Source organism: Trichosurus vulpecula, chromosome 1, assembly GCF_011100635.1.
Source record: "Trichosurus vulpecula isolate mTriVul1 chromosome 1, mTriVul1.pri, whole genome shotgun sequence".
Lineage (NCBI taxonomy): Eukaryota > Metazoa > Chordata > Mammalia > Diprotodontia > Phalangeridae > Trichosurus > Trichosurus vulpecula.
In genome coordinates this window covers 445,771,241-445,791,216 of record NC_050573.1, presented here as the reverse complement: position 1 = coordinate 445,791,216, position 19,976 = coordinate 445,771,241, and the positions used below count along the sequence as shown (strand labels likewise).

General features: G+C 42.9%; 2 protein-coding genes across 2 annotated transcripts in view; one reads left to right on the top strand and one right to left on the bottom strand.

Annotated features, from left to right (window-relative positions):
* Positions 1 to 8,318, bottom strand: part of MRPS27 (mitochondrial ribosomal protein S27) — a 133,576-nt gene extending 125,258 nt beyond the window's left edge. Inside the window, exon 1 of the mRNA XM_036740984.1 lies at positions 8,227 to 8,318. Coding sequence (XP_036596879.1) covers positions 8,227 to 8,302 — 76 coding nt within the window. The 5' untranslated portion in view covers positions 8,303 to 8,318. The remainder of the gene's footprint in view (positions 1 to 8,226) is intronic.
* Positions 8,319 to 8,513: 195 nt separating this feature from the next.
* PTCD2 (pentatricopeptide repeat domain 2) overlaps positions 8,514 to 19,976 on the top strand; it is a 42,738-nt gene continuing 31,275 nt past the window's right edge. Inside the window, exons 1-3 of the mRNA XM_036741719.1 lie at positions 8,514 to 8,665; positions 13,318 to 13,410; positions 17,977 to 18,106. Of these exons, the coding sequence (XP_036597614.1) occupies positions 8,599 to 8,665; positions 13,318 to 13,410; positions 17,977 to 18,106 (290 nt within the window). The 5' untranslated portion in view covers positions 8,514 to 8,598. The remainder of the gene's footprint in view (positions 8,666 to 13,317; positions 13,411 to 17,976; positions 18,107 to 19,976) is intronic.

The window sequence follows — 19,976 nt, the reverse complement described above, 5'->3', positions numbered from 1 at the left end:
CACATGTGTAACCTATATCAAATTGCTTACCATTTCATGGAGGGAAGAAATTTTGGAACTCAAAATTAAAAAAAAAAATGAATGTTAAGGGGGCAACTAGGTGGTACAGTGGATGGAGCACTGGAGTCAGGAGGACCTGAGTTCAAATCTGACCTCAGATACTTACTAGCTATGTGACCCTAAGCAAGTCACTTTACCCCGATTGCCTCAAACATAAAAGTCTGAAATTGTCTTTATGTGTAATTGGGAAAAAATAAAATATTATTTTAAAAACAAGAACAAATTATTGTTGTTGTTCAGTTGTGTCTGACTCCACGCGATCCCATGGACAAAAACTCCATGGGGTTTTCTTCACAGAGATATTGGAATGGTTTGTCATTTCCTTCTCCAGTGTGTGCTCATTTTACAGACGAGGACCTGAGTCAAACTGGGGTTAAGTGACTTGCCTAGCATCACACAGCTAGTAAATGTCTGAAGTCACATTTGAACTCAGATCTTCCCCATTCCAAGCCCGGTGCTCTATCCACTTCACCACTTAGCTGCCCCAAGAATGTGGTGGACCTTTTAGGGTAGCACTCTAGTTCATTAAAAAAAATGTATTTAATAACAAATTAATGCAGAGAGGCTCTGGTGGGGGGAGGGGAAGGGGGGGTGTGATAGCCTTTTTTGTGGAAGGAAAAATTTCTCCCCCTCGAAGTTCCAGTCTAGAAAATGGCTCAACAACACAGGCAAGACCTGAAACCGAATTACTGTACTGCACTGTACGACCAATAACACACTAAAAAAGCGCTCTCATCATTATTAGCTATTCCTAAAAGCACCCTGTAATTCAAGCCAGTAAATTTATCCCTATTTAACAGGCTTAGTTCAATTCAACATTTATCAAGCTCCTATTTGTGCGAGGGGTAGAAAGACAAACATGAGACGGCCCCGCCCACAAGGAGTTCTCATTCTTCACACGGTTCCCACTTGTACAAAGATAAGTAAATACAAGGTGACTTGAAGAGGCAAAGCGGACTCATAACTGAAGGGGGCGGACAAAGGCTTCCAGGGGAAATCTGCCTTGTAGATGGCGGAGGATTCTAAGAAGGGGAGGAAGACTGAGGAAGGTCACTTGGGGAAGACGGCAGCCTGGTGTGGGGAATTTGCCACATCTGGCAAACTAGTGGGCTAGCTGGCTAGAACTTCAAGGGGTTAAAGGGGAATTACAGGAAATATTCCTGGAAAGCCTAGATGGAACTAGGTTGTAGAGGGCTTTAAATGCCAGGCTGAGGAGTATGCAGTTTATTTTAGGGGCAAAAGAGCATGCAAAAGCAAGAGAGGGCTGGTCAAGTTGGTCTATGCCTTACAAAGGGAATTCCTGCAGCTGGGGAGAAGATGGATTAGAATGGGGAGAAGGAAGCAGATAAAAAAACAGGAAGAAGGAATTGGGAAATTTGGACAGGAACTCTTGATATATTAAAAGCACGATATTGAGATGCTTCTCTCTGCCTCCTTCCCCGCCAAAGTATAACACGATAAAATAACCCTCTCATTACAGTAGGCTTTGAATAATGTGTCTATTCCTAAACTGTAGGTCTTTAACAATACGTAGGAAAACTCATGATGAAAACTGCTATCCACCTTCAGAGAAAGAATTGATGAACTCTGAATGCAGATTGAAGCATTTTTAACTTTATCCTTCCTGTGTTCTTCTGCAACACTGCTGATGTGGAAATATATTTTGTATGACCTCACATGTATAATCTATATCAAACTGCTTGCCTTCTCAAGGAGGGGGGAAGGGAAGGAGGAAGAGAATTTGGAACTCAAAAATTTTTTTTAAATTGTTAAAAAATTTTTACACGTAATTGAGAAATATTTAATGAAATAAAAATACATTGGGGGGGAATGTATATGTAGAAAAGTAGAGACAATGCAGAAAAGAACAAATCTTTACAAAGTGTTTGCAATTTGAGTTTGTTTATGTTACTTGGCTAACACTCAGAAGGCATTTTCCGATAAATGATATTTAATTTCCTGGGACAGCTCACAAAGATCTGTTAAGCCAATAAAATATCTACAGCATAAAACCATATTATTATCTCTCAATGATTTCTCACCACCATTTATAGTAACAGTGATTCTGTGCATTCCAAGCTTTAACCTTGCAAACTATAGGCATGATTGATTCCTGGAAGAACTCCAGAGTGCATTAGTAAAAGAATGGTTAGTAAACAAATAGAAAGTGGAAAAGGAAATCATCATAAAAGGCATGCATGGCTTAATCAAGAACAGGTCCCACACACTACTCATTTACCCTTCTCGACCTCTCTGAAGCATATGACACTTGGCCACCCTATTCTCCTAGATTAGGGCTGTCCAATCTTAGGTCATCTTAGGGCTGCATTAAAATAAAATAATTATTCGAGGGTCGCACCCAGAATAAAAAATACAGTACACTAATAGAAAGTGGGGGAACGTGCGTCATCAATATTACAGGCCAAGGCATAAAGCGCGAAAGCAAACACAAAACAACAAAGCAACAACACAACAGCATAAAGGTAGGTGCACGCTGACTAGTCTGCATCTTACAGACAGAATGCATCCCATAGATGGATTGAAAATTCCGTGCAATATGTTCCATCCATAATACTGCTTAAAAACACCAAAGAAAATTAACAACAACAAGATTATTTATTAGTGATGGAATTAAAAAAATCTAATACGCATTCCATGCAAATTATTATTTTATTTTTTCACTCATGAAAATTAAAACCCATAGGCGGGCCACATAAAATCCCACTGCGGGCTGTATTTTGGATAGCCCTGTCCTAGATAACTAAACTCTAAGTTATTGGGATACCTTTCCCCCACCCCCCAGTTCTCCTTCCACCTGACTTTACCTTCTCAGTCTTCTTTGTGGGATCCCGATCTCATTTTAGGTCAGCCCGAGGTCCTTTTTTCCTTTCTTTCTACACTGTTTCTTACAGAGACCTCAAATACCTTTGGTTTTACTTTTCCTCTCTACAGAGACAACATTCTTATTTGTATTTATGTGTGTCACATTTTTTATATGTATGTGTTATCTCCCCAAAGAATTAAAAGCTCTCTGAGGGCAGGCACTGTTTGTGTATCCCCTGCACCTATCATAGAGCTTGGTCTATAAGAGGAGCTTAAAGAATGCTTGTAGATTGACTGACAGGGTTACTAGATTGGCAGATTGAGGACTGCTATGTAGTTTATCTAGACATCCTCATGCTACCCTCATGGACAAAAAGGTGAGATGTAGGCTGGTCAAATGCACAGTTAGGTAAATTCAGAAATGATTAGATGGTTGAAACCCCAAAAGTCATTAATGGTTTGATACCAACCCTCTAGTGGAGAGCCCCAGGAATTTGTACCTGGCCCTGTGGTGTTCAACATTTTTATCAATGATTTGGATAAAGGCACAGAGGGCCTAGTTGTCACACTTTTGGGTTGACACAAAGCTGAGAGCTAGTAGTAGCTAATAGGGGCAGCCAGGTGGTGCAGTGGATAGAGCACTGGGCCTGGAGTCAGGAAGAACTGAGTTCAAATCCAGCCTCAGATATTTACTAGCTGTGTGACCCTGGGCAAGTCATTTAACCTTGTTTGCTCAGTTCTTCATATGTAAAATGAGCTGGAGAAGGAAACTGCAAATCACTCCAGTATCTTTGCAAAAGAAAACCCCAAATAGGGTCACAAAGAGTCAGACATGACTAAAATAACACTAGTAGCTAACACAGTGGACAGAGACACGCTCCAAAAAATTCTCAACGGGGCAGAGTTTGGGGTCAAAATGAATAAAGATGAAATGCAATAGAGATGAAATGTAAAGTCTTATACATGGGTTCCAAAAATCAACCTACCAACCTACGGACAAAACTGGTGAGGTTTACATGTGAACTGGGGCTATACATACCCAACCCTTAGGTAGAAGTGGCTGATGAGGTGGGCACGGCCTCCTAAAAACTATATAAACTGGGGTTACTAACTTGACAGAATAATCTATATGGATGGATATGAAAGAACTGCAAACACAAAAGGATTGTAACCAGTTGCTCTCCACTCCACATAAAAGCAAGACAAAAATTCAAGGAGGAATTTAAGTTTGACAAATAGAAGAAATACCTGAAAGTGGCAACTGATAAACACAGGAATGAGTTACCAAGAAAGGGAAGGAATTTTCTTTTTTCTGAAGGTCTTAACAATGGAATACATTCTCATCTTTTTGGAATAGTTCAGATGTGGGAGTTTTAGTGGACTACAGGCTCAACATGAGTCAATGGTAGGTTGTAACAGTCCCAAAAAGCTAATTTGCTTTGGGGATGAATTAATGTAAGTGTCTGGAACAAAGGAGGTGATGCTCCTATTGTACTCTATCATGTTAAGACCGCCTCCAAGGTGGAGAGGGAAAAAATCTGGAATTCAAAATCTTGTAAAAATGAATGCTAAAAAATTATCTTGACATGTAATTGGGGAAAAAAAAAACAGTATTTAAAAAAAAAAGATTGCCTCTGGAATGCTGTATTCATTTCTAGGCACCACTACCTAGGAAGAGCATTAGTAAGCTAGAGTAGGTCCAAAAGATGGCAGTGAGGGTGAGGAGAATGCTGGTTTGAAAGAACAGAAGACTTAGAAGGAAGCATCTGAAGGGTGATACTATAAAAGAGAGTTTGGGTTTGTTTCACTTAGATCCAGAGGACAAAACTGGGAACAAGGAATAAAGTGTTCAGAGGCTAGCTTAGGCTATAAAGAAAAATTGACCCATGATTTGAATTATCCCAAAGTGGAACAGACTGACTTATGGGCTGGTGAATTCCCTTCACTGGAGGTCATCAAGCAGAAAACGAATGAAACCTTCGTTGAGGATATTATAGTAGGAATTTCTGTGCAGGCATGGGTTGCACCAGATAACCTTTGGAGTTTCTATGATTCTGCTAGCCAGTAAAGAACAGACTAGAAGACTTCTTAAGATCAATCAATAAGCATTTATTAAGCAGCTGCTCTCTTCCAGGCAGTGAGCTGGGGATACAAATACAAAAGGGTGACAGTCCCTGCCCTCAAGGAGCTGACACTCTACCAGAACGATGGGACACATTTACAGGGAAGTACATACAACATATAGGAAAATTACCCAGGAATTTGGAAGAGGACACTAATAACTGGGAAAATTAGGAAATAATTTGAAGAAAGTGGCACTTGAGGGAGCTAGGTATTCTAAGAGATAGAGGTGATGGAGGAAAGACTTCCAGGCATGAAGGGCGGTCTGTGCAAGGTCATAGAGTCAGGATATGGAATTTTGTGTCTATCATATACAGGGAACAGCAAGTTGGCTGGTTTGGTTGGCACATAGAATGAGGATGAGTAACTGGAAGTAAGGGCCAGGGCCATGAAGGGCTTTTAATGCCAAACAGAGAAGTCTGATTTTATCTAAAGTTTGCATTTTATCCAAAGGGCAATGGATAGCCACTGAAGCTTATTATTGAGAAAAGACGTGAAATAACGCTCAGACCTATACTTTAGAAACATCGATTCAGCAGCTGGGGGGAAGATAGGTTGGAGAGGGAAGAAAATGGATCCAGGGAGATCCATTAGGAGACTATTGTAATTGTCCGGCTACAGCTGAAGAGGGCCAGAACTGGGGTGATTGTGATGGGATGAGATAGAAAGGGACCAATGCTAAAGATGCTAGGAGGTCAAATTTTAGCTACTGAATAGATAGAGGAGGAAGTGAGAGAGATTTAGGAGTCAAGGTTTTGTACTGGGATGACTGAGGACAGTGGTATCCTCAATGGAAATGGGGAAGTCATGAGGAGGGATGGTTTTAGAGGAAAGATAACAGGTGCTGTTTTGGACACTGAATGTGAGATGCCAATAGAACACTAACGTATTAACATAAAAACATATGAATTACTAGATTAGATGCATAATATAGCCAGTGCAGATTGGGAGGACATGTTTGACCTCAATTTCAAAGGTTAAGGATCAAAACATCCAGAATCTCATTACTATTTTTGTTGTTTAGGCCCAGACCTATGATTCTATTAGTTTATTGAGCTGCTAGTAAAGAAATGCAGATCAGGAATTCATCTCTAACTTAGTCTTACAGAGTTACCTGGGGGACAGACAGATTGAGTGACATTCATAGTCACATACTTCGTTCATTTGTTTCAGTTGTGTGGGTCTTCATGACCCTAGTTGGAGTTTTCTTGGCAAAAGTACTGGAGTGGTTTGCCATTTCCTTCTCTGGCTCACTTTACAGATGAGGAAACAGGTTAACAGGGTTATGTGACTTACCCAGGGTCACACTATTAAATGTCTGAGCCTGGATTTGAACTCTTCCTGACTCCGGGCCTGGTGTCCTTTCCATTGCCTCCACCTAGCTGCCCAGTCACAGACTGGTATGTGTCAAATCCAGGTCTAACTCCAATGTTAGCCCACTATCTACTACTATCCCAAACTGCCTATCTCATAAATAAGCCAGAACCTTCATTGTACTACTTACACTTTTAACCCTACACCACTTCTGGAGGAATTCTATAAGCATATGCACTGTGCGGTTCACACAAACATTGCCTAAATTCAACTTTTTTGAACTTTCAGGATTCAGGGATGGGGTGAACATCCTAGGATGTGGTTAACAAGTCTATGTTAATTGTATCCAAACAGTCAGTAATTTCACAGACTTTATAAACTTATACTATATCATTTCCTAAAGCAGCCTTTGCCTTTACAGAATGAAATCTTAGTTATTTTAGTCTCCATTCATACAACCAGCCTTTAATCTCTTTGATAATTTCAGCTGTCCTCTGGTGATGATTCAAAGGTGTGCTGACCATAACCATTCACAATATTCCCAGTGGGAAGATGAAAAGGTTTGAAAAGGAGTAGATAACAATGTCTGTTTTGTTTTTTAATAATACATGCTCCTCAAAAGTCACTTAAGTTAAAAAAAAAAATCACTGCCTTTGGAGTATGAGGACCTGGAGTCAAGTCCTAGCTCTGGCACTTACTGGCATCATCTTGTGTATGATTGTCAAGCATCTCTGTATGTTACTTAATTTCTCTCAGCCTCAGTTTCCACATCTGCAGATACGGGGGTTTGGATTAAATGACCTCTTAAGGTCCCTTCCAGCTCTAAATTAGGATGTCAAGTGAGAGGATAAAGTAGTTGGACGTATAGACTTGAGATGAATTTCAAGTATCATTTTTTGGTTTTCTTCATTTGAATTTGGTCAGCTGCAAACTCTCCATAGTTAAAGATAAATAGGAAATAATTAAAAGAGGGAAAGCACTGGAATTAAGAGGGTTACCCTGCCCCCTTCTGATAAAGCTATGATTGTATATGCAGGATCCTCAATGAACTTCGGTTTATTCTAGAATTCTAAACTGATGAAATAGCTCTTCCCAGAGTGGGAAGGATAGGGAGAGCTTCAACTGACACTGGATGACATTCAGAGAAAATGAAATGGACAGTTTTCAGCATAAGCCTCTAGTCACACCTTCTAAAGAGGTTCACATATGAGGGCCGAATTAATTTCAAATTTAAGCTGCCTAACTACATATAAAGTAAAATATGTGGGCAGGTAAATGAATGGTTTATTCTAGGGGTCACCTGTCCATTACAGCTCTCCAAATGATGACACTAATGTAACTGTCATTCATCTTGTACAGGCAGGAATTCAGTGTCAAGGAAAGGTCAAGTAGAAGGCTTGGCCAAGGTCAGTGACCGCATGTTTGGTGATTATACTCAGCCGCCTCCACGCTTTTCTTAGAGGCAGGAAATCCGGGTTTAAAATTAAATAAATAAAAGGGGCTGTCCAAAGCAAGGCAGGTAAACGGCTGCCTTGGCTGGAGTCCAAGACAATTATCCACGCCAAGCTGATACAGGCGTTTTAATGTAAGACTCCCCGGAAAAACACATTAACCATTAAAGCAGTTCAGACGCAGCAACCAGGGCAGCCTAAACCTCTGACTGCGGATTCCTCCCAGAGCACCAAACCACGTTAATTTCACTGTGTCCGGGGGGAGGGGTGGAGAGGGGGGGTGCTCAGAGACATTCCTCCAGTGACACACTCCCAAACACCTCTTCTGGCACCCAAACCTCACGTCCAGATCTCCTGGCCCAATCTCTCTTTATGCCAACTCCACAGTTGGCCCTCAGGGAGGCCTAAAGGAAGCAGCACCCCACCCCCCCTCCCCGTGGAAATAGCCACCACCAACCTGCCAGGGAGAACTGAGACAGAGCCACATTCCGGGCCAGGAGCAACCCGTGCCGCACAGTGGGCGCCGCCATCATGGAATGTACCAAATGTAACGCCGGCGCAGGAGGGGGCCGTGGGGAAAAGGAAGGGGCGGGGTAGGGGAGCGGAGGAGACCTATGATAGGGTTTTTCTTTCTTTTTCCTCTCTCTCTCTCTGACCCTCTAGAAGTGCCCGAGATAGAAGGTGGTGGGTGTGGCTCGAGGACAGGTACTCTTTAAGCTAGTGGCTCTGTGGCACCTCCTCCCTAGCTCCTGCAGTTGGTGCGGTCGGGGGGGGGGGGGTCAGAATGGCTGCGGTGTCTCCACGTTCGAATTGAATCCTGCTGGAAACAATGCATCGTTCTGCTACCCGCGTGCTGCTCGGGTTCGCTCCCGGCTGCTGCCGCTGGGCCCTCGCAGGTACCCGCGGCCCAGGGCTCGCCTTTTGTCGGGGACGCAGGAGGGTTGGGGCTGGGGATGGAGGGGAGTTCGGGCCCACTTTTCTTATAAAGTAACATCCTGTCCCCCCGCACCCCCTTCTCCCCCGCGAGGTGCGGACGCCAATCTATTTCTCGCTGAACTAGCAGAATCCTTCCAGGAAGGCCCGGGAAAGTTTGCCAGGCCTTTGCTCCGACCACGCTGTGAAGCGTAGGCCCTGGGCGGTTGTACCTTTGGGTTCCCAGACGAGTCTAGGGCCATGCTCAGAACACAGCTAATTAGCTTAGCCCCGCCCCCTTTCTGTAGGGTGAAATCCAGGGACCCAATTACTGATGATTTTTTAAGTAATTAGAGGCACTGTTGCCTCTCGTTTAGAAGTTAATGAAAATAAAAATAATTTGCTTCGTATATATTTGCACATTATCTCCCCCCATAAAATTGTGACCTCCCTGAGGGCAAGGGATCTTGCTTAGTGCTTTCTTAGCCCAGTGCCTTGCACTTAGTAGGTACTTAATAAATGTTAATTGATTGATAAAGATGCAAATCCTCAAGTTAGATAAACAACCTCAAGTGACTCTACTGGACATTTTCTAGGGAGGACCTTTTTTTTTTTTTTTGGCAATATACATATATACTACCAGGGCTATGGGAAATTTTTTTTCCAGGTGGAGGGAAAGGAGGATATAGATAGATATATACAAATGTATATATGTAAATATGCATGTGCGTATATATATGTATATAATACACGCATACATGCGCACACACACCAAGCACTTGACAAATGTCTCATTGATCCTCACAACAACCCTGAGAGTGCTATTTATTATTATGCCCATTTTACAGTTGAGGACACTGAGGTTGTGACTTGTCCACAAAACTTGGATAGATTCACCTAGCTGCCTCCAAAGGAGGATTTAGGGGGGTGATTTTCCAGAGCTTGTGTGATGCTTATCAATTTAGAGCTGGAAGGGACCTTAGAGGCCTAGTCCAAACCCCTTGATCTGCAGATGAAGAAAACTGACTTATCTCTGAGATGCCTGACATCATACACAAGATGATGCCAGTAAGTGTCAGAGCTGGGACCTGAACCCAGGTCCTTTGACTCCAGAGTACCTCTAAAGTGCTACTGGCTGCCTTAGGTGATGTCTAAGGATTTGTAGCTGGAAAGGACCTGAGAGAGGCCTGGAGAGATAATGGCTCGCCTGAGGTCACCCGTAACTGGCCACTAGCTCAGTTAGATTTTGGAGTCAGCTGTTCTGACTCTGGATCCACCATTGCTCTTTCACCTGGGTTCCTAACCGCTGATGTTTATATAAGGATTTCCAGAGGTAAAGAGTTTAAGTATTTTTCCCATTTTATAGGTATGGAAACTGAGGCTCAAAGATGTTAGGTAGTTTGCTATGGGAATATCTAATAAATGGCATTGTTCTTTAGTTGTGTCCAGCTCCTTGTGACTCTATTTGAGGTTTTCTTGGCTAAGATACTGGAGTGGTTTGCCATTTCCGTCTCCAGCTCATTTTACAGATGAGGAAACTGAGGCAAACAGGGTTAAGTGACTTGCCCAGGGTAACCCAGCTAGTAAGTGTCAGAGATCACATTTGAGCTCATATCCTCTGGATTCTGGCTCTGTATCCACTGCACCAACAGTTGACTTGAGGGTGGACTCAAACCCAGATCTTCTAGTCAAGGGCTTGTTTGCACCACAATCTTCTCTTTTTACTAAGATCTTTCAAGTCCTTCTTTATTACATATGTAGCATTTTCCCCCTAGACAAATCTAAGAATTCTGTAAAAAAAGATCTCATCACTTCTACTCTGTTTTGCAATTTTGTTACATCTCTCTTCCTTCCCCCTCCATCCCAGCAACCTCAAATATAGAGCTGATGAATATCACCAAAGTTTACCAGACTGCCTTTACACATCCCCATTTCTTCTGCCTCCTTATGTTGGAGAATGAACCTGGGCTTCTTTCAGGGGCTCTGCTTATGCTCTGACACATCCACCCTGGAAGGCTTGGAGTATAGGCCTGGTTCCAAATCGTTGTTTGAGGACCACTCTAGCTGGGTTTAGAGAGGCTGAGCAGGTATATATGAAATGAAGGCACCGTAATTTGGGGGATTGTGCCCTAGCCATGGGGGTGATCAAAAAAGTCCTGTAGAAGGTGATATGAGCTGCATTTTGAAGGAATCTGGGATTCTAAGAGACGTGGGTAAGGAACAAATACATTGTAGCCTGTGCTGTGCCAGGTTGCTGTGTATGTATGATGGACAGCAAGAAGACCAGTTTATCTGTGCTATTGGGCATGGGAAGCTAAGTTGGAGACAAGTTGGTTTGTACAGGCCTTTACTGCCAAAATGAGGTAATGGAGTTTTTTTGAGTTAGAGGTGGTGTTAGGGAGGTGGAGAAATGCTTGAAACTGGTTTAGGAAAATTATTTTGGCTGCTGTGTAGAGGATGTGCCTCTGGACCCTTGGAGGTACGTACCCTCAGCCCTGGGTTTCAGACCAGGTGACCTCTGTGGTCTCAACTCCAAATCCATGAGCATCACAGGCGCTCTTGAAAATGACCCCCCAAATCCTCCTTTTGGGGCAGGTAGGTGGTTATCTAGGAGCAGGAGAGGGAAGAGCCTTGAACTAGGAAGACCAAATAGGAGGCACTTGGAATTGGCCAGGACAAGAGGTAATGAGAGCCTGTAGTACAAAGGAATAGAGTAAATAAAGTCAGTTTGCTTTTTGGCTTTTTGCTCATTAATGTCTTTGGGTAAGATGATTCATACAAAGCTGAATGTCGGACAGTGTATTTTTTCCACAATCCTTTTTTTGTGAAAATAAGACAGCATTGTTTTTCTCATACATAAGTCATATGTGATCCTACCTCAGGGCTTAGAGTTAACTTGTCTGATTCTCATAATATCATGGGCTTATTCTTACATATTGTCCCTAAAATTTTAAAATTCCCTGACCAGAGACAGCAGAATGTCAAATTACCCTAAAATAGTAATCATTTTTTTTTAACAGAAGTAAGATGTTGAGACCTGATGTGGTTTCCCGGTGACTGTTAAATACCTGTGTGTTGGCTTTACACATACAATATATTACTGGGCAGTACAGTTTATAAATGACCAAATTTTGAGGATTATGTGGCTATCTGGTATTCTGGTGAGTAGCCCGCCAAACCATAACACAAAATCTGGTGTTCTCTAGAGCTGAAAGGGACCCCCAAGGCCATCTAATCCAATTCTTTCAATTTATTTTTTTGAGAAAGTAGTACTTGACAAGTTCAGGTGACTTGTCAAATGTCATGTGCTTGGTAAGTGGCACAATCAGATTTGAACTCTGGTCTTGTGACAACCAGTTAACCCTTTCCATCGCACTGAAAGGAGGAAAGCAAGAAGAGAAAGGGGGAGCAGGAAGAGAGAGGTGGAAGAAAAATGAAAGGAAGAAGGGGAAGAGGTCTAGAAGCATTCATTAGGCACCTACTATGTGTCAAGCACTGTACTAAGTCCTCAGGGATACAGAGAAAGGCAGAAGCAGTTCCTATCCTCAAGCTCGCAACCTGAAAGGGGAGACTCCATGAAAACAACTATATATGAACGAGATATATACAGAATAGACTGGAAATAATCAACAAAGGGAAGGCACTGGTATTAAGGGAAAGACCTTAGAGGTGAAGCTGGAGCTGGAGCTTAAAGGAAGCCAAGTGGCAGCGATGAGGAGTGAGGACAGCCCAGGTGTGGGATGAAAACACTTGTAGTAGGGAGATTTTTGAAGAGATTGGGGTACCTTGGCCAACCGGCCAGGGTCACTGGATCACATTATCCCTGGAAGGGAGTGGGGTTGTGAGAAGATTGGAAAGGCAGGAATGACTTAGTTGTTCTCAACATGCAACGATTCAAGAGAGTTCTGAAGCATTTATGATGAAAAATGCTGTCCACCTCCAGAGAAAGAACTGATGGAGTCCGAGTGCAGATAGAAGCATACTTTTTTACTTTCTTTATTTTTCCCGGTTTTTTTTTCTTTTGCAGCATGGATAGTGTGGAAATATGTTTGGCAGGACTGCAAAAGGAAAGACCAAAAAAGAAAAACAAAACAGGAAAAATAAAGTTCAGAAGTTGGCCTCAATTGATCCCTTCTCTGATCATTTATAGCATTATTGTGAGACATACCTGATTTTTTTCTTGCCACAGATTGCCAGTTCCAAATAACTACCTCACCAAATTATTGAGGATTGTCACTAAAGAAATGCACACAGAGGGTTTTGTGTGTTTTTTCTTTCCAAAGTGTTTGCATGGGATTTGTTCTCATCTGGAGATGGCTAGCCCAGCTAGAGTAGGAAAGTAGCTTTCAGGGACTCACCGTGAGGAGTGGAAGTGGGAAAGTGCAGGATAGGAGCCAGAAAACCAAGCTTCAAGCCATTTTGATTATGGAATAAGCTTTATGACTCTGAGTAACTTACTTAACCTCTCTGGACCTCAGCTACATCACCAGTAAAATGAGAATAATTTATATTTGCCCCGACTAAAGGTCAGAGGGGATGATGAGCTTTGGAAAATGTAATATGCTGTGTAATTGCTGGTGGACAGTGTAGCCAATAAATTCCTGTTGCTGTTTGTATTTTCCTCTCAAACTTTTAGGGAAACGCTATCTGCTTACGGATGATGTTGTGAAACTGCAAGAATTTCAGCAAGCGAAGGTGGCCATTTCCTCTCGATTGCATGGCAAAAAAGGTAATGGTGCTGGTTTAGTTAAGCTGGTTTTTATTGACTGATCCTCACCATATAATGATGGTGATAGCTAGCTCTTACATAGTGCTTACTATGTACCAGATGCTGTGCTATGCCTCAGAGTTTTTCATTATTCCCCATTGTATACCCACTTCTTTAATCCGACTGGTTTTACTGTCTTCTCCATATGTCATGTTGGTTTCTGCCTCCATTTCTCTATTATATCCCTGTCAACAGAATTTTAAATGTAGTCCAGACTGGACCAATCTCTCATCTGGGAATGACCAGAAATGAACAGAGCAGGCTAGAGGCAGGTGTGTCAGGATGCAAAGTAGTGGTTCAGTTTATTTCAGAGTGAGGAAAACAACTTGTAAGCAAGGAAGCTCCCCCTCCTGAGAAGGAGAGCTTAACATGTTGGGGTACAGGCAATGCTTATATACGTAAGTGGGCTGGCCTGTGACATAATCATTCTTAGGTCTTGAGTAGTAGTTTCCCATGGCAGGCACACGTGTGGACAATGCAGGCGTTTCTGGGTCCTGGGGGAACAGTCTCCAAGTTGATTGTCTCACAGCGGGCTGTGGAAACAATTTGGCTAACGCCTGTTGTTGAGGTGTAAAACCCAACAAGATTAGCAACAAGAGCTGCCAGCACTGGTTCTTTTGATCTGCTTTACTAAGGAAAGTAACTTTAAGGAGTTAACAATCTCAGCTTAATTAAACATACATATATCATTCACTTAGTGGGAAAAGATCAGCCCTCTGAACTTCAAGGCAAATACAAACAGATTACAAACATCAACAGACAGACCTTGTCTGATTGAAATCACAATTAATAGTTACCAGAGAAGAACCAATGGGTCTGGGTTAGCAAAGCCGGGGGACAGTCACAGTGTCTTGTCCAGAGGCTCAACACTCCTTCCATGAGTGAGCCCCAAAAGCTACCAACCTTGGATCTTACATATCTGTCTCATGGCCCTGGGGCTCTCAGTGTGGAGAAGCCTCAAAGAACAGTGAAAAATCCCTTTTTGCTGGCCATTGCACTTGAAAGGCAAGACTCATCGAAGGTACTTAACTACCTCTGCATTCCAAAGGAGAAGATAACCAAAAGTCCTGCCCTTAACACTCCAAGACAAAGAGATCCCATTTTACCAGCCCCATTCAAACAAAGGCCAGAATCATTAATGGTGCTTAAGAGAGGAACAGCAAAAAGTCCCACCTTAATTACTGATACACTGGGTACAGGGGTACAGTATTTGGTTAGGTTCACTTAGCTAGTACCAGGAAGAGAGATTATGAGCAACTCAAGAAAGGTGGTGGATGACTCTCAGGACTCTAGGAAATAGGTGGCACTGAACTTAGTCAAAGCAATATACTTCACCAGAGGGTGAAATCGTCTAAAGCACAAAAGAATTGTTGTTGTGCCAAGCTCGGCGCATAGTCTACCTACTGGGCCTTAGCTCTGGGAAACAGTGCCTCCAAAATATTTCGACATCCCCCTAGTAGAGTGTAGGGGTGGAGAGAGAGTGCAGTGGATAAAGTGTTGGGCCTGGAGTCAGGAAGACTCATCTTTGTAAGTTCAAATCTGGCCTCAGACACTTATCTGTGTGATCCTGATGAGGGTAAGTCTCTGGGAGCCCACTTGAAACTGATGGGATACAGTCTCTGGGAACCCCATTGAACTCTCCTTGAATCTTCCAACTAGATCTGGCCTTCCCCTAAGGCCATAAGCCTCACATTATCATTGGGCCCAAATCTCCACCTAGCCTAGCCCTCTGTTGTCCAGCTCCTTCCCACCCTTAATCCTGATCAAAATATCTATACCCTAACCCTGTTACCCTAGCTCTCATTGTCATCTCCAGGTAGCCTTCAACTATTTCCCATCCTGGAGTCTGACCTCATCCTGGTCCCATCAAGCTCCTCCTTAGACTCCTCCTCAAGACCCTCCCTGAACCCCTCCTCTAGTCACCCCAGACCACCCCTCAATCCCTCCCACAATCTTTGTGTATATAAGTCTCATCTTGCCTCCATGAAGGCGCTCAGATTCAATCTAGCTAGCTCAGATTGAATCTGGCCTGCTTGCAAGTGTTACAAAGGGTGGGAAGCAGCTGGGCAATAGAGGGCTAGGCTAGGCCAGGTAGAGATTTGGGCCCAATGATAATGTAAGGCTTATGGCCTTAGGGGAAGGCCAGATCCAGTTGGAAGATTCAAGGAGAGTTCAAGGGGGCTCCTAAAGACTGTACTCCAGGTTCAAGGGGGTTCCCAGAGGCTGTACCCTCATCATTCTCCCCTCAAACAAATGGGACCCAGATTCTTTTGGGGTCCAAGGGGATTCCCACAGTCTAAACCCCATCAGTCCTGGGCAAATCACTTGGCCATTTTACCTCAGTTTCCTCATCTGTAAAATGAGCTAGGGAAGGAAATGGCAATCCACCCTAGTATCTCTGCCAAGAAAACCCAAAACAGAGTCAGGAAGGGTTGGACATAACTGAAAAATGACTGAAAAACAAAGTAGAATGCAAATATTTTTGATTTTTTGGGTGGTGGTTGTTTTGTCTTGGTATCCCCAGCATCTATCCTGCACACAGTCAGTGTTGAATAAGTGTTTATTGGCTTGTACTGTATGACATTTGCTTATGTTTTCCCTTTACTTGAAATACCTTCCCTTGTGGAGTCTGCCTACTTAAATCCTACTTATTTTTCAAAACCCAGCTCGAAGTCCATATGCTTCCTGAAATGTGCTTCCCTAGGCTAACTCACACTGAAGTGTCCATTTTCTGGGCTTGGATTCTCTTTACAATCACTGCTGTGTATCTTAGTGCTTGTTTGGTCCATGATTGTTTCATTTTTATGCATCATCTCCTCCTAACTGGATCCCCAGCTCTTTGACAGTAGAGAGCACATCTTATCCCGTATACCCCCCCTCCCCCCATGCTGGGAACAGGTGGTACTTGAATACTTGGAGACCTCTTTGAAGAGATAGTTTACCCCATTTAAAATCTCAATAGATTTGAAATCTCTAGACATTGGAGATAATGTCATCACATCAGAATGTTAGTGGGAAAAAGGGATTTGGAGGGCTTACAGATGGGAAAACTGAGGCCCAGAGGGTTGAGTAGACAGAAATGCTTGACTAGATCTGCCACACCATTGCTGTGGACACTCCCTCCCACCCCACCTTCTGCCTGCACTAATCTTGTCCAAGTCTTTCTGCCAACCTCCATAGAGAATCCACCCAGTGGCCTGAAGGCCACCCTCCAGTTCTTTTAATATCCTGTGCACATGAGGGCAGCCCTCTGGGCCTCTGAAACATGAGAATCCTGAGGTAGGATATAGGCTGCATTATCACAAATCCACTGCCAGCCTTCCTTGATTTTATTTTAAAAGAGAAAAAAATTCCTATCCTCTGATTTAAAGCCTTGTTTTCATAGTATTTCTGCTTTTATTTTTCATGGAATGCCCAAAATGCATTCTTCCAAAATACTTGACCATCACGGCTGTCACCAAATCTTGCACACTTTTAAAAAAAAATCAACTTAAAATACTAAGAAAGCCACACTGCCCTCTGGAAAGCAGATACCTACTTTCTCTTTGACTCCCAGCCTCTCTCTGAGCAGCTCCCAGCTAGAATCCAGCCTTTGTAACTTCAAAAAATAGTATTTACTTTGGGGCTGCCCTCACAGTTACTTGCATGGGAATACAGCCTTTGCAAGAAAGGCTAAAGACTCTGGGTCTGCTAGTTTCGGTGATCCTGCCACTGAAAAGAAACTGGCTGCTTTTGTTGCTTCCATTTGAGAATTGGTTTTTACTCCGTGGCAGTTTCTGCCAAAACCCAAAAGTCATGTAGAAAGAGAAGAAGGAGGTGTTGGGGTAGAGTTGAGCTGAGGGAAAGAAATGCAAAGAGTTCCTAGATGGTGCAAGGTCAAACATTGTTGCTAAAAAGAAACAGATTAAAAACCATGTTTCCTGCGCCTTGAGTTCTTTGTTCCCTGTTTTCCTTCTCAGGGTCTGCCATAACTCATCTGCCAGTAGATGGCAGATACATAAAGTGTGCCTCCATTTTGTTTCCTTTTTCCCAACTTAGCCTCTGACTATAGACTTTGTAAGACCCGTCCACTTGAAGTAGGCCTCACTGGCTGTCCGCATTCATGGAATGTTCTCCTTTCTCACCTCCTTCTCAGTTTCCCTTTAAAAATCAACTCAGATCCCACTTTCTGCGGGAGATTTTCCTAGCTCTTCTTGCTTTTCCTCTGAGGTTACCTTGTACCCACCCTATAGGTATCTTATGTGTACCTAGTTATTTTCATGTTTATCTCCCTTCTGAGAGAGTGCATTCCTTGAGGGTAGGCTCTGTTTTTCACCTCTCTTAGTATCCCCAGCACTTAGCCCAGTGCCTGGCATGTGATAGATGCTTAATGCTTGTTGATTGACTCCAGTTGAGAATGGTCCTCCATAGGGCTCTTGGATCCTGAATTCCTTTTGTTTCCCCTACTACCATTAGTTGAGATCAGGTCCTCTTCCCTCCTTCACAGTGTAGCCTAGGTGATGACTGCCACACTTGGATTTCTTTCAGAAATCTATTTTAAAAACATGGAAGAAAAGATGAAGAAAAAGGGTCTCATCTTAAAGGAGGAACTGAAAACCCTGCTCCATTTGTGTGAGACCCAAGATGACATGGAGCTGGCAAGAAGTGCCATTTACAGGTGAGGTGAGCCCCTTTTCCTGCTTTTTACCTATGGATGGAGAAATGCCCCGCAGCCCTTTTAGGAATGATGCTTCTCACCCTACCACTGACAGAGTAGGGAGGTGTGCGGGGGTAGGAAGGGGAGTGGGGGGAAGGTAAGACCATCACAGCAGCCACCACTTCACACAGTCCATACATTACCTTTTCTACCAGTGGGAGATTGGGAAGATTCATTATGCTATTGAAATTTTACAAAATTGAATTGTTCGTATATCCTTTTGCTCCCCTTCCTCTCTGCTGCTTGTCCTCTCTTCCATCACTCAGCCTCCCGGATGCCCTAATTGTCCCTTGGGTTTCCAAGTGCAGGGTAGGGTGCCTGTGGACACCCGATGATGCCCAGTTCTCCTGCTTTAGTCTTATTGTCCTGACAATGAGCTCACCCATGTTGTATCAGCCTTAGTTCTACTATTAATGGTGATCCTTTTTCTCGGCTTGATCTCTTATTTCCATGCTATGTCCATAGTGAGAAAGCTGGCCAGGTGTATGATTGAAATATTGTGTCTCACCACCATCTACTCATCTTCCTGTGAGATCACACCATCTCTGACACTCCCATCTTTCGGTCCCCCTTGCCGCTGGGGTCCATCCCTCCCTCTGAGTGGAGAGGATGGAGGGTGAACGTTAAAGAGCCCCTCCGGGATCCTTCATTTTAGGTGGGAGTGCTAGGGCTGCCTTCTCATCATTTCCTGCCCAGCTGAAGGACTTGCTGAGTATTCACTTCCTTCCTCTCCCATCACCGCCACTCCCCCACCTCTCCCAACCCCCTTCTTTTTGGGTCCTCTTTATGTATCATCCTCCCATTGATTTCCCTTTAAGAATCAATTCATGTCCCCCTTTGTGCAGGAGATTTTCCCAGTCCTTCCAGCTTTCCCTCTGAGGTTACTTTGCCTCCACCCTGTATTTATCTTGTGTGTACCTAGTTATTTTCATGTTTATTCCCCTGTGAGAAGGTGAGCTCCTTGAGGACAGGGACTGTTTTTGTTTTTCTTTGTATCCCTAGGGCTCAGCAGAATGCCTGGCACATAATAGGCGTTTGAATACTTATTGACTGACCCACTGACTTTTTCGGCTTTTCCCCCTTCCTTTGCTGTTTCTAACCAAAAGATGAGGCTCAGCCTAAAATATCTTAATTTCTTTGACCTGTGCTTTAAAATGATGGAATGTTAAAACTTGAAGATACCTTCAAGACCTCCTAATCCAAACCTCTTTTTCTACAGAGGAAGAAATTTGAAGCCCATTGATGAGAAATGACACCCTATAGTCACACAGCAAGTTAATAGCAGAGGCAAGACTAGAAATCAGGGGTTTTTTTTACTACCAAATTCATTGCTCTTTTGTGGAGGGCATTTGGACCCTTTCTTAATGTTTTCTTATTAAAGGAAAGATGCTCATCACCTTTGTCCTTTTCTGCCTTTTTGTTTGGTTAAAGTCAGTTTGACTGGGGAAGTATTTAAATCATATTTACAGATAAATATAAATGCGTCATGAGGTTGTATATTAAAGAGTATTTATTGATTTTTAAAAGCATTTTTAAAAATATTTTTCTCCAATGAAGCCTGATATGGCCCCAGCATATAATTTATTTTTTATATATAGTATATGCAAAGTGTTTGATATTAGTTATAATTTTCTTTAAAAAAAAACCAGTTTTATTGCTGTCTTTTGTCTTTTATATCATGGTTATTCCAACCACTGCAGCCTTCCCCACATTCCACCCTCCCTTACGACAGAGAAAATCAATTAACCTAAAACATCTGGCACAATGACCGTTTCTGACGTTGTATCCCGTACCAGTAGGACCCCACCTCTGAAGAAGGTCTGTTTCATCA